At 33.3% G+C, this 14,177-nt stretch overlaps 1 protein-coding gene across 4 annotated transcripts in view; it reads right to left on the minus strand.

Annotated features, from left to right (window-relative positions):
- Positions 1–14,177, minus strand: part of LOC112688762 (Down syndrome cell adhesion molecule-like protein Dscam2) — a 366,044-nt gene that overhangs the window by 284,233 nt on the left and 67,634 nt on the right. For all 4 annotated transcript variants that reach the window (XM_025562113.1, XM_025562115.1, XM_025562116.1 and 1 more), the window contains one exon: positions 7,724–7,874. In XM_025562113.1, coding sequence (XP_025417898.1) covers positions 7,724–7,805 — 82 coding nt within the window. In that variant the 5' untranslated portion in view covers positions 7,806–7,874. The remainder of the gene's footprint in view (positions 1–7,723; positions 7,875–14,177) is intronic.

The raw sequence follows: 14,177 nt of genomic DNA on the forward strand, positions 1-14,177 counted from the left end.
TAATTATTTAATCATGCGGTTAACGGAAAAATAGTTTAACTGTTTAAACGGGAATCGCTCTTATGAGTTTTTCAATTAAATGTGCTTGCAGTCGAACTTTAAAAATAATCGATTTTTTTTCTTTTTAGTTACAAATGTCTAGGTATTGAAATTCAGTGTTAAACAGAACGATCGAATAAAATGATAATAAATATAATGAACAAATAAAATGATTGATGGTTAAGGAAAATTATGATTTTTTTAAATTCAATGATGTATTCTTAAAATAAGAAAAAAAAAATTAAATTACGATATTGTAAAAATACTTGGTGTATTGATACGATTAAATTAATGAATAAAAAAATGAACGAAATAGTATAAGGAAAAAAAGCGTCAGTGGAATCGATATAAATATAAGTATTATAAAATTTACGGTATATCTGTTCTAAGACGTATTATATAATAAATGCCAACCACAAAATAATATAGTATAAAAAATCATTTATTTAAAAAACTTATATTTTACTGCATCCAGAAACGTGCTTAGAAGAAAAGCTTGGTTGTTCAAACTAGCCTCGAGTTTTTAACAAATTTAGAAAAAAAAGTATGGCTTATCTTATATAAATATAAAAACCCAATACCGCTAACTCACTAATTATCGCTACATCTCAGAAACAACAAACTGAATGAATTTGCAATTTTACATAGTGATTCCAATAACACGCTAAATGTACAATAAGAAAGAATATTCCAAAACTCAACTCTTAAGGGGGTAAAAACAAAAAATGGTAAATAGGAATAGAAAAAATTGCCTAGCCAGAAGCACTAAGACAATGACTATGACATTTGGTGAGTAGTTTTGTTTTATGATGTAGATACCTCAAATTATGATTTTTTACACTACATCTCATATACGACAAAATGTACGAACTTGAAATTTAACATAGTGGTCTCTCAAATACTCCAGAAGTATAATATAAAGGAATTTAAAAAAAAATTATTGGCACCGGTAAAGACGATTCCATGATGCAAAACCGGATGCAAAACCGGATGCAAAACCGGATGCAAAACCAGTGTACTGAAATTTCGTTTTATTTAACGTATAACCAACATAACAGGCTTAAAATCAGTTCTGTGTCGTCTGCCGTTGAGCACGCACGTTCACTACGTCACGCGCTCAATTATTATCAGTTTATTATTTAATTATATTCACGTGTTTTGCACGATAATACATAGACCCGTCTGTCATGTGCCGCGCTACTACACTGAAGTCGACTAAACGGAATTTGTCGTCCTCCTCTTCATCAAATCTCAATTCAAGTCTAAAGAAAAGTAAATCTTATGTGTCGTCAAATCGGTTCGCTCCCCTCACCATGGCTGATAACCTCCCCGAGGTTTTTAGTCCCCCTCCCGTCACAGTCTCACCTTCAGCTCAACATGAACCTAGTACTCTACCATCGAAACACCTTGGTGATGAAAAAGTCGAGGTTACGAGCATGTCTGCACCGCCAATTGTCATAAGTAATGTTATTAACTACTCCTCCTTAAAAGCAGATCTAATATCTCTGGTGGGTACCGATGGCTTTACGGCTACCGCCAAGAGTTCCTCTCTTATTATCAAACCTCATAATTTTGATGGTTACAATAAACTAGTCGATTACTGCAACGAATCGGATTTAGAATGCCATACGTGGGCACCCCGTCATATCCGCCCTTTCAAAGTATTTATCCGTAATCTGCATTATACTATTCCTGTTGAAGATATAGAAAAGGACCTCCGGGATTTGAACTTCTCAATCATAAGTATGCTAAACGTCCGCTACAGAATCAGTAAACAAGCTCTATCTCTATTCACCGTTGTCCTAGAAGCAAGGGATTTTAACCGGAGTATCTTCCAAATATCCTCTCTCCTTAACTCCAAAATAGTTGTCGAAAATCCGCATCAATCCCGTTACCCTCCTCAATGCAAACAATGTCAGCGATACGGTCACACTCGCTCCTACTGTAGCGAATCACCACGTTGTGTCAAATGCAGCAACAACCATTTCATCGAGGACTGTGTCAAATCTTCGGAACTACCTGCAAAGTGTGCGTTATGCTCTGGCGCACATACCACAAACTTAAAAAGTAGTCCTTCATTGAAGAAATTTATGAACACTTATCATAAGAATCATAAGAATGGTCACCTCAAGACCATACCACCTGTACCACCATTAGTGCCCTCAAAGATGATCTTGCCAGTCACAGTGGAGTCCCTGTCCACGCACACCCGACACAAAGAAAAATCCAGGATCAAAACATACGCAGAAGCAACTTCAAGCAACTCAAACAATTCTAATAACGAATCTATATCAAATATTTTATCTCAATTTGTTACACAATTACATTCCCTCATTACTCGATTAATTTCACTTTTATCCACACTCTTAAACTCATTACTATCTAAGAATACCGTCTCTTCTTAATTATATCTTCCCGAATCCAAATTAATAATCATTATTTCTTATCAACACCTTTTGTATACTTTACGTTTAGTTATCACCAATTGCTATTGCCTCAATGTTATTTTAATTTCTTAATTGGTTTATGTAATCACTATCTGTAATTGTTGAACTGTAATAGTTAATAACTAAAGGTTCTAAAAAAAAAAATAAAATAAAAAAAAACAGGCTTAAAATAATGCATAGTAATAATCATTTAAAAACTTGTCCCGGCCAAGATTGCTACGTATGAATCCAGGTAATTCAGTTAGTGTTTTTAAACAATTTATGTTTAATATCTTAAACATTTGCCGGGGTTATTTATTTAAACTATTATCGATCTATCTAGTACTGAACAATTAATTATTACCAAAACTAGTATGTTATGAAATAAATGCATTTGAAATATGTGATAGTAATAATATTGAATACCTCCTCCCACCACGAAAAAAATTGTAAGCACGCCTCTGATCGCACCAAATAATCAGCATGTAACAATCTAAGTGCAATACAGTTGAAAATATTATTGTGTTCGTTAAATTCGTTACAATTATATTAATTTCGATTACAATATAGTGTGAATACCTTCTGCTAGGTAATCGATTGTTATGTGTATTTAATACGTGTTTGGTTTTGTGTTTTAATTTTACGTAGATATTGTTCGGATTTTTCATTTTGTACCGCGTATTGTGGAATAGTTATACAGTTCACGTGGATCAACGTTTACTCTTCGTTGACCAATATGTTGGCCAGCAGCTGGCGTAGTGATTTAATATAAAATAAATAAAATACGAAATTATATCATTTTGTGGTGGGTAGGGGAATGAAAATTATATTCGGCCAAGTCTGGTCTAATCCAACTCGGATATTTCCCGTATAATCGTTCGGGAAAACCTATGATCATATACAATGGATGGAGTTATCGCATATCACACCTATAGAATGAGTTGAAGTCAACATAACTATAGGACCGGTGACATCTGGGCATGCGTGCATGTTTATCAAATATCAATCTGTTTTCCAGTTTAAAATTGAATTTTGGCATCACTAATTCTGAATTTATAAAACAATGTTATTAATCATCATTATGAAGTAGCAAATACAATATAATTAATAATATTATTATAATAATGCCGAATAAAAATCAAGATCCTTATAATAACCATCGAAATAAATTGATACAATTCATCATTGAGCTATATATATATATATACGAGTATATATATATATATATATATATATATATATATATATATATATATATATATATATTATTAAGATTAACTCATAATGAATACACTAAAATGATTCTATTTAAAAATCAGTAATATCACTAATATCTATGAAGTAATTATTATCCATACTATTTATCTGTATAATACCTTCTTAATTATAACTACACTAGTTTCAAGTACAGTTATAATTATTATTTTAAATTTACCTGTCATGCACATGTTAAAAGTTAATCTTAGCCCGTTTTATTCATCAAAATAAATTATTATTATTACCATCATTAATACCCTACAATATTACATTTACATTTTATGATAAATCGTATTACGCATTATAAGTAGAAATAAATAAGAATTAAAGAAACATTTGACGAACACTTAAACTTTATAGTTGATCGCGATCCTGTTCAATAATCAACTAATATTTGCGCCAAAAATGAATGATTAGATAACACGCGCATGCGCATATCAGTGCAATCCTACTGTTAAGCCGGGTTCACACGGAGTCGTAAACTGGACGAGAATACTACTATTAGGAAAGTTGGTCGTGATCACTACCTGGTGTGAACTGGTAGTCGTGGTAGTAGGAGTCGTCAACAACCAAAAATAGATCGGTCGTGATTACTCCGGCATGTTGGATCGAACACGACCGGTTAAGTTGTGAATCACTTACCCAATGTCAAATTTTTTGCATACATATATATATACGTATTTGTTTCGTTTTTCGTAGGCGTTAAATAATAAAATGTATTAACTTATAATTTATTAATTAAATTAATTAATACATTTTATTTTTATATAATAATAACATTTCCTACGTCAGCGTAATGTCAGTGTACAAAATGAATACTTAACAAACAATTTAATTTGTTGAAATGTATCGCGATGCGGAATGTTTGTGGAAAATAAATTCTGATGTGTACAAATACAGATATACAAAAGATGGAGCCTTAAAAAAAAATATGCGACGAAATGGGTATCGATGGTTTCGGTATTCATGAAATAGCCCAAAAAATTAAAAACATTGGATCAGTTTATTATTAAGAATCGAAAAAAATAAATAACTCTAAAAAATCAGGAGCATCTGCAATTGATATGTGTGAACTGGGGGCCGTAAATTATCGGTCGTGCGATTCAGGCAGTCGTGAGACATGCGTAGAACGAGTAGTATTCTCGCCCAGTTTACGACTCCGTGTGAACCCGGCTTTATGTTGGCTTCACAAATTATTTGTGTACGACTCCGTCCGTTGCACATGAGATCTAAGGGGAAAACGTACCATCAGGGCGTGCACAGGGTATTCGGCAGTCGCGACGTCGAAAACGTTTTATTTACGAGACGATTTAACGCGCAATATCGTACCGTTGCCATTACGAGCCGCCGGCACGAACAAGGTTCACCGAGATTAGTTCGGTCGCTTACGCGTACTACAAGTGGGTACATCAGCGAACCGAGATAACGTATTCGTAAATCTATTCGGAGCGGTACATAATTCATACGGTTTTCAACGCGGCTGCGATTCGTCAATAAATCATAAACGCCCGGTAGTTACACGTCCGTATACCATGTGTTCATTCGCATGTAGTATCTCCGCGGAACACGCGTGTGCGACGTCGAGTCGAGGAGTAAGGGCTGGACTGGACAGGCGGGATACCGGGAGTTTCCCGGTGGGCCGCTTGTTTGAAATTAGGCCTCTTTTATTCGTTGGAAAGTATTTATTTTTTTTAAGCTTATCGGTTTAGGCTCATCGTGCTGACAGACATAAACGCATTTTCTAATGCGCTTGTATTAGAAACTGTCGAAAATTAAATAAAAGGTATTTTAATTTTTAATAGTTTTTTTTAGGGTTGCTTTTATACCTTTGACATATCTAAGTGGGCCTTTTTTTATTTTCACGGTAAAAATTTCAGATCCAGTCCGGTCTTGCAAGGAGTTACTTTTTTTCATCGTTCCGCCGCGTGCAGCTTCCGATACCAGCCCCCTCCTCCCCCCCGGATCGAGATGTTAACAATGTTTGACGGCGGTCGCCGATGGATCGAATACGGGGTAACTAATATTCAGAAATGTAAGCGTTAAAGTAAACAGAATCCTTCTTCTTTAATTTTGACAAGTCGAGCACTGAAACCGTACTCTTCACGATACTGCCGTCACCGGATCGCTTTGAACGGACCGCTGCAATATGTTCGGTTGTACGCGTTCCCGATCGAGTTTTTGTATTGCGTGAATTGCACGCTTAACGTCCGTCCTCCAAGCGAAATTTCCCTTTGAAAGTACAATATTTACGGTCGAGTTAGTACGACGGCGTCGTGTGAACATACGAATTTTGTTAAACACGTATTACATGCGTTCCCGGTGCAAATACGTTCGAATAACGGAATGAAATATGATCGCGTTTCGAAAACCGTAACCGTAAGCCGTTCTAAAAACACTGCGCGTTAAGTTCGACCGGTCGAAAATCGGACGAAATAAATTATTCCGTTTATTCGTCCGGACGTGCTAACGAGTCTTCCCCGCGCCTCGTCTTCGTAGGACCGCAATGCACTCGCCACCCACTACGGCGTATACGATATAATGTTCCGATGCTACAAGTGGCGTTTGCTGCTGGGTACAGATAACGCGGAAAGTCATTTAGATGTGTTTTCGAAACAATGGATGACGTTTATAAAATTATGACTTCGGATTACTCCGGGATCAACGTTGGCAGCGGAGAGGACTCGAACAAATATTATATTATATACTATTGTCGCTGTTGGATTAATAAACACAGAAGGAATGGATATTTTGTTTTTCAAATATTACTTTTTGAAAATTCCATTTCGATATAATTTGAATTGTAATTCGGCCGGGTGATTGCTAAAATTAATGGAGATTCGTACCACTAGCTCTGCGGAACATATTATTTCCGGTTTTATTGCAAATGGTTTTCGTACAGTATAAAATATACAATAATATAATGCGAGAATATATATGAATATTTGTATATAATTTCGATGATCAAAAAGCCCATCTAACTGCCCGACGTTGTGCGAAATAATATTCATGAAAGATAAATCATCTAAAAAAAAATATAATTGCTTCATGTGTTTAATAAAATGTATTTTCGATAATGCTAATAACATCGATCACTGTTGAAATGTTTTAATTTTGTTGAATATAAATTCGAAATACCTAAAATCATCTATAGTTTCCGGACATTTAATTTGTCTGACCATGTCATAACATTTCATTGTCATATGCGCACAAGCACACAAAAACGTAAGAACAATACAAGACTACGATTTCAGTGCACGATTCTGCAAAACCTTGCATTGATAACAAATGGTTTGAAAACCATAAGACCACAGCAATTGTCACGGTGCAGCGAATATGGAAGCGATCGAGGATTTCGTTTCGTTCGATCGACGTCTGATTCTACACACTTTTTGTTATATATCTTTGTTTTGCGCGTTTTATCTTCGCAATACCAATGTGGTTATAAATCATAATGATTACGTCACGTGCTCATGACCACCACGGACGATTGAGGGTGAATTCCTTAATGGTTTTGGGCAAGCGCGCGTTGCAAGAAAACACGATACTTCTCCGGTGTCGGATCTAAATCTCATGAGGCAGGGATGCAAATACCAGTTAGTGAGCAATTAAAAAAACGATTTTTTCGTAAAAGTTTCTTCTCTCCCCGTTTTCGTGCATAGATTTTAAATAGGCCCTTTTAAAAATTTCGATTTATAAATTCACTGTTAAAATTCGTTGAATGAAATACAATGAAGAAATATCAAAAAAAGAAAACTAGTACGCAAAAGCAAAAAAAAAATAAATAAATAAAGAAACAGACAATTTCTGTTTTATATTAAGGATTTTAGAGTCCCCATAGAGCTTGCGTATCCGGTAAATCGTACTCCCTGAAACCCCATTAAATCCGGTACTGCGTTTCCCGACAGCAACCACACGGGATACAACGCATTTACTGCTAAAGTGATACCGTCACGGTGGGAAAAGTATTGAGGACCATCAAAGTTATCGTGGGATCAACTGACCTGTATGATAGACGCATAGTAGTGTGACGGCGAGTCCGAGTATACAATTCATATTGCTAAACCAATCGCAATTGTACTTCATGACGTTTTTATTGGAAAATCACGGCTGTAACGACATTGCGTCGTCGCGTCAAAACGTTATTTCCCCCGACTGAAACACACGAAACACAAAAGTTACAAAACATAATACAACAATTTTATACATATATATATATATTCAGGCTGAAAATGATGTATGATGGAAAAAATAAAATAAAATATCAAAGATTGAATTGTTATGTGTATAAATATATATATATATATATATATATATAATAGATATCTTTAAACTATATATACAATAATATAATATTATATTATCCTTTTGGGTACGTGGCGGTAGTGAACGACCAGGTAGGAGGGAAGAGGGTTATTTTTATTATACAGTTATAACGTCGTTTTTTTCCTATTTTCGCTAATGGAATACGATTATTATCATTTTTTTATTTTTATTTGTTCTACATCATATCGAATGCTCATAAATCTCGATGTATTTTTTGTTTAACGTCGTCCGTTGAAATTGAATTCGGGTTTCCGGGAACTTTATTTCATTAAGTCCCATCGGATCCCCAGCAACCGACATCGTCGCAGCACCACCGGATCTCGTCAAAAGTGTAATATAACAATATTACAAGTGAATGGTTTTTTTTTTTTATTATTATTATTTTTTTTCACTCGATCGAATCGCTCAGCGAGAAGAACTCCGTACTACCGACAACGTTTACCCGAAAATATTTACCTGCATGTCGTGGGAATGTGGCACGCATCGTGCACCACGACAGTGGCATATTCATGGGTTTTTTTTTTGAGGGGGGTCAGTGGGGGTCAAACCCCCCCCCATGAACCAGAGATAGTAAATTAACTTTTACACGAAACATTTATAAATTTTAGAATTTTGACTTGGAAATCATATTAAAAGTTTGTATAAACACTATAAATGTATAATACAAACTCTGCACACACACACACACGTCATAATATTATGATCATATTTAGATACTTTACTGCTACTTTGATAATTTTTGCTTAGGAACATATTATTTAGGTTTTCTACAATGGTTGACTCTAAATCGATTGTCTGGTCCCGATAACTGAGATAAAAGCGATATCATTGTTTGTATTGAAAGTTTATTTTGAGTGTATCTATTGCATTCGCGGCTCGCCGATCATTTAATACAAGCACTTTATTGTGTAAAACTAATAGTTATTAGGTAATAGTTGGTCGTTGCCCGTTGGTGTCTCGCTGTTTTACTTACTACTCGTTTATTCGTTTATATTTGACATTTGTATTCCATTATATTTGTTTTATTTTAATTTTACATCATTCTAAGACGTATAAACATTCCATTATGGTAAGATATTTTTAAAATTTAATTTTTAGTATATCTAAGTGATTGGACAGAAAATATTCTAATATCTAATATTTATGTTCCTATATTAGTTCCGAGTTTCTAAATTGTTATTATTATTGTTATTTATTATAATAGGCAAATTATCTAAAAAATAAACAGATTAGAAAAATTAATTATTTTTTTTTACCTGAGTCAAAAAACTAAAGTCAACCAGACTTAAAAATACCGAGATCAATACAAATAATAGTTAAAATGATAGTGATAAGATTAAATATATATAAATTTACTGACCCCTCCACCCCATAAAAAGTTCCTGACTACGCCACTGCACCACGAGCAAGACAGTCTTGCGACGGAATTATTTTTTACACGCAATCACCTTGCGTAACACGTGTACCTTCATTAGACGAACGCGATTAAAAACAAAAAACAACGGAAGGAAAACGTAGAATTCGCCGTCTATGTAAAACTGTTCATTTCGTACCGTACGTGTTAGCGAACGGGTCGTTGCAGAATTCATCACGAATATAAGACTGTTGACTATTTTAACTATTCAGATATTAAAGTAAAGGTATTACACATATTATCGGTACTATAATATTATATGCTTATACCGTTTACATAGTTAGTGGTATACGGGAGTACGCGAAGCCCCGATGAGCGGTCATCGGTTACACGTTACATTAGCAGCATTTGGTCCGCGCAAGGTAGGATCACTTGCGATTTTTTATTATTATTTTTTTTTTTTTAACAGTGGTCATTGGCTTGCTCGCCAAATTATTAAGCCCGTACGCAGTACTATGATACTATGATAATAGAACGTACACACTTATTGGTTTATACCTTTATCACTTTATTCAGTCGATTATTTAATGTATTATTTATTGTTTTAAATTTTAATTAATTAAATTTAATAAATGTAATTTATTAATTTAACGACAAATAAAAAGTAGATACAATTGTTTTAATGGTACACATACTGTTAAACGGCTTGATGAATTAGTTGGAAAAAATGTGGATTGTTTAATTGTTGGTGTCAAAAATGCCTGATAATTTTGTGGCCGGGATACAAGTATGGGTATCAAAATATTAATTAAACTGTGGGAGAATGGGACGCTTGAATGATAAAAGGGTAACTGGAAATGCACACAAACGACGCGTATCGTCGTAATGCACATGAATTGGATATCGTACGCCGTAGTGTTTAAACCGTTGATCCATCCAATCGTTTTAGCATCCGATCGCAACAAAAATTTTAAAATTATATATTATGATATCCGTATATGCTCATGGTACAGGCGTTCAACTGCTGCGATTCTATTATTTAGAAACCTAATCTAAAACCGACGTTATCGTTTTACAAGTATACGGCTCATCGTAATCAACACATATACTGTACTCGCGAAATTTCAGAAACACGACAGAAGTGTCTGAAAAACGAAATAAAATATACAGATCAGTATAATTCTGACTTATCGAATCCGATAAGATAACCATTTTCCAGATGTCTTTGACTATGGCAGATTGTCAAAACTATCGCAGTCCCTCTAACAAAATAAACAACAACAAAAGTAACCTAGCGATATTTTTTACTCGCGTAATTTAATCCACACATTATTTAAGCACATAACAGCGACAAAATATATTATGGACTTCAAAGCGCCGTGAAAGGTAGCATAAATTATGCAAAATAGACAAAAAAAAATAATATCTCTGCACGAATCGATAGAAACAGCTTATACGATATTTTCTAAAAGATGAGTCTCTTCTTGATATGCTTGTGAATTTCTAAGAATCCCGTGGACCTTAGTTTATGAATTATTAATTGTAACAATAAAAAATAAAAATAAAAAAAGAGAGAATCAGTCTAATTTTAAACTGAAATACTAAAACGAGGAATATACCTACATAATATTAGTTCTAAAAGATTTTTATTTTCAAATATATTTCTTATCAAAATATTTTTACGGCTTGATGCACTAAATCTTTCATGTAGTCGGTAAGCGGACACAGATGGTACTTACTTTAGAGTAAGTAGTCGTTTTTCATTTTTCTCAGTAGTTTGTCTAAAACATTTAATTTTTACGTCCCAGTGTGGATGGCATATATACGAACGATCAGGTGCGGCCGAAGTAACAGGCACTTTGCAAATAGTTATAAAAGTACTTTAATAACTAGTAAAAGTGTTGCACACTGAAGCAGTATAATATTATACAGCATTATTTTAACCATTTCCACTTATTTTTCCACTGATCTTTTCAACCTTTTGAGTGACACATCTTAAAAGGATACATATAAAATAGGTATGTGTATGTGTCGTTTTACAGCTTTAAAAAAAAATAATAATAATAATAATACCCATTTAATCTATTTGAGGAAAAAAGAAAATAATATTATGACTTTTTATCTAGACAATTGTTATCGAATGCCGCCACACACCACAACAATATACAAAATACCTGTTCGCAGTGCTTCGACAGGTCAAAGGTCTTATATATTTTGTGTCTCGTAGTGATTATCGGTGCATCGTTCTCATTTAATTTCAACGGTTCTGAATCGCAGATAACAAAAAAAATAAATCGATATCATTTAAAACACTAAAGTTATTGAAATTGGTTATTATTGTTGGCTTAAATCATTCGGGAAATTAGTCACAATCAAGTGTTTTGGATTTTTTAAGTAGAAGAGCGATATTACGATTAAGTGACATCGGATTCGAATCGGTTTATTCCTTCTGATTCGCATTCTCAATCAAGCACAATTGCTGTTCGACCGTCGGGCTACACGTATTCGATTGATTTTAATGTTTGATCCGAACCATTTCTTCGGATAATATAATATGCCGGAATGCCTTTGTACACCGATAACAAAATAAATAAGAATAAAGCGTTTTTAAAGAAAAGCAATCAAAACTTTATTCAAAATCTAAATCAGTCTACGCTGACCTTAAAGGGCTTTGCGCAATTTAGAGTGTATACCTTAAACAGAGAAGAAAAAAAGAGGGCAATTTATTAAACGAGAAAGAGATTTATATTTTTACTTTTTATTTCGTTTGCGTTCTCGGCCGAGGTTTCGATGCTTTTAAAAATATTAACTTTGCTCGCGTATTCCGCGAGCAACACAACCAATCCAAACGGATGCAAAATAAATATCTGATGGTACTTTATCAGACGGCAACGTACATTTTATACGCGAGGTTCGGCGAGCGAACGGTAGTTTTCATAGAAATCGATTGTTCCCGAATAGGTGTTAATGGCGCAACGCATTAAAATTCATCTGTAGCGAAACGTTCGGAGCAAGAGGGCGGACAAGAAGGATACACCTACCCGGTGAATCTTACGGTTTTCAACATGTGATTCTACTCGTAAGCCATCCGGAGCACTGTTAGACTAACGCGTGCACGAAATATTAATATCCAACGTCTCCGTCAAGACCAGTGTGACAACACTTTACCGCAGAAACTCGATCGTAATCGTGATACCAATGGTTTAGCTTACGACCGTTGGCGTAACTCATTATACAACACGATGTACACGTTCGAAACTTGTGTAATGTAGTTTTTTTTAGCGTATCCGCGTTCCGCGACGCGATGTTAAAGCTTAAACTGTTTGCACTGTAGGTAGAAATCACATGGGATTTTGTCGTAGCATCCAACGCTAAGGGGAAAAACTGTGCTCCGTGCGCTTGGACCGATTAGTCCTTTGATTGATTTGCGTTGTTCGTCGAACATTTAAATAATATTTCATAACTCAATCGGAACATTTTGGTGATACGTATAAATATTTTACGATCGCTACCCGAAAGTTCTTATGACATGTTACACACAGTATTCGTCTTGACCCGTAATCACTCCATAAAGCAGTATAGAAGGGCCGTTTCCTATAATGACTATATAACAAATTTGAAGTCGGAACTTTGACTCATTTTTCAAAACTATCGTTTTGTATAGATTAAAATATTGTAAAATATAAATTTAATATACTGGCACCACTGTATTTATTTAATTAATTAATTGTACTAATTCTATGCTGATATATTTCGGTTTATCAACGGTTGATTTTCAAATTTGTTTTTTTACGTACAATACTTTTGAGTTCATTTTTTAATAATTTTTACTTATTTATTAATTATTTAATATTTTGAGCACATGTAGTTTGTATTCAGAAAATATTAAATCTAAGCTAAATTATATTGTTAAGGATTAAGTCATTAAGATATCAATGCATAACAATGCCTAGTTGTTTGGTATATAGTAGACCAAGAAACTCTACATCAAAATTACAAAATAATACATTTCATAAGTAAGTACAATTCAATTATATTAAATTAGTTATAAAATATAATTTTTCAGTAAATATATGGTTGATTAAGATTTAGGCTGAATAGTCTTAACCATAATCGTTGATAAAATAAAACTTAAAACAACATTCAGAACAATTTTAATATTACTTATAACAACCATGATTACAATAAATTAAATAAATAAAGTTAATAATATAATATTATATATGTTTATATATATATATATATATATATATATATATATATACTATAGTATAGATCAATTTAAATTAGCTATACAAAATTAAATAATTTCCAGTATGAACTTATTTATTATTAACAGTGCATTCTTATATTTTTTCAGATTTCCTACTATCCGGATAGTTAGAGGAAAATTAAATAATTTTTTCATAGAAAATGGCTTAAAAGTTGATGATATTAATAAATTTAGTTTAATATGTTCAAGTCACTTTGAATTATCTTTATTTATCAAAAATAAATATTCTAGAAGACTACCAAAAACTGTAATTCCAAATATCATTGTAACTAGAATAAAGAACGTAAGTTCTTTACTATTAACAACTATATTTAACAAGAAAACCAAATATTTCTTTCAATTATATTTTAGGCAAATGAATCATTTTCTGAAATAACATAGTCTTGCCAGAAAAGTACTGTTCGTTATCATTTTGATGTAAAGAGAAATATTGTGAAGGTAATTTTTTACTAGTTGAATAATAGATATATAATTATTATTAAAGCTTACTATTTATAATTATTAG

The sequence above is a fragment of the Sipha flava genome, unplaced genomic scaffold (genome assembly GCF_003268045.1).
Source record: "Sipha flava isolate LNK unplaced genomic scaffold, YSA_version1 3_pilon_pilon, whole genome shotgun sequence".
Lineage (NCBI taxonomy): Eukaryota > Metazoa > Arthropoda > Insecta > Hemiptera > Aphididae > Sipha > Sipha flava.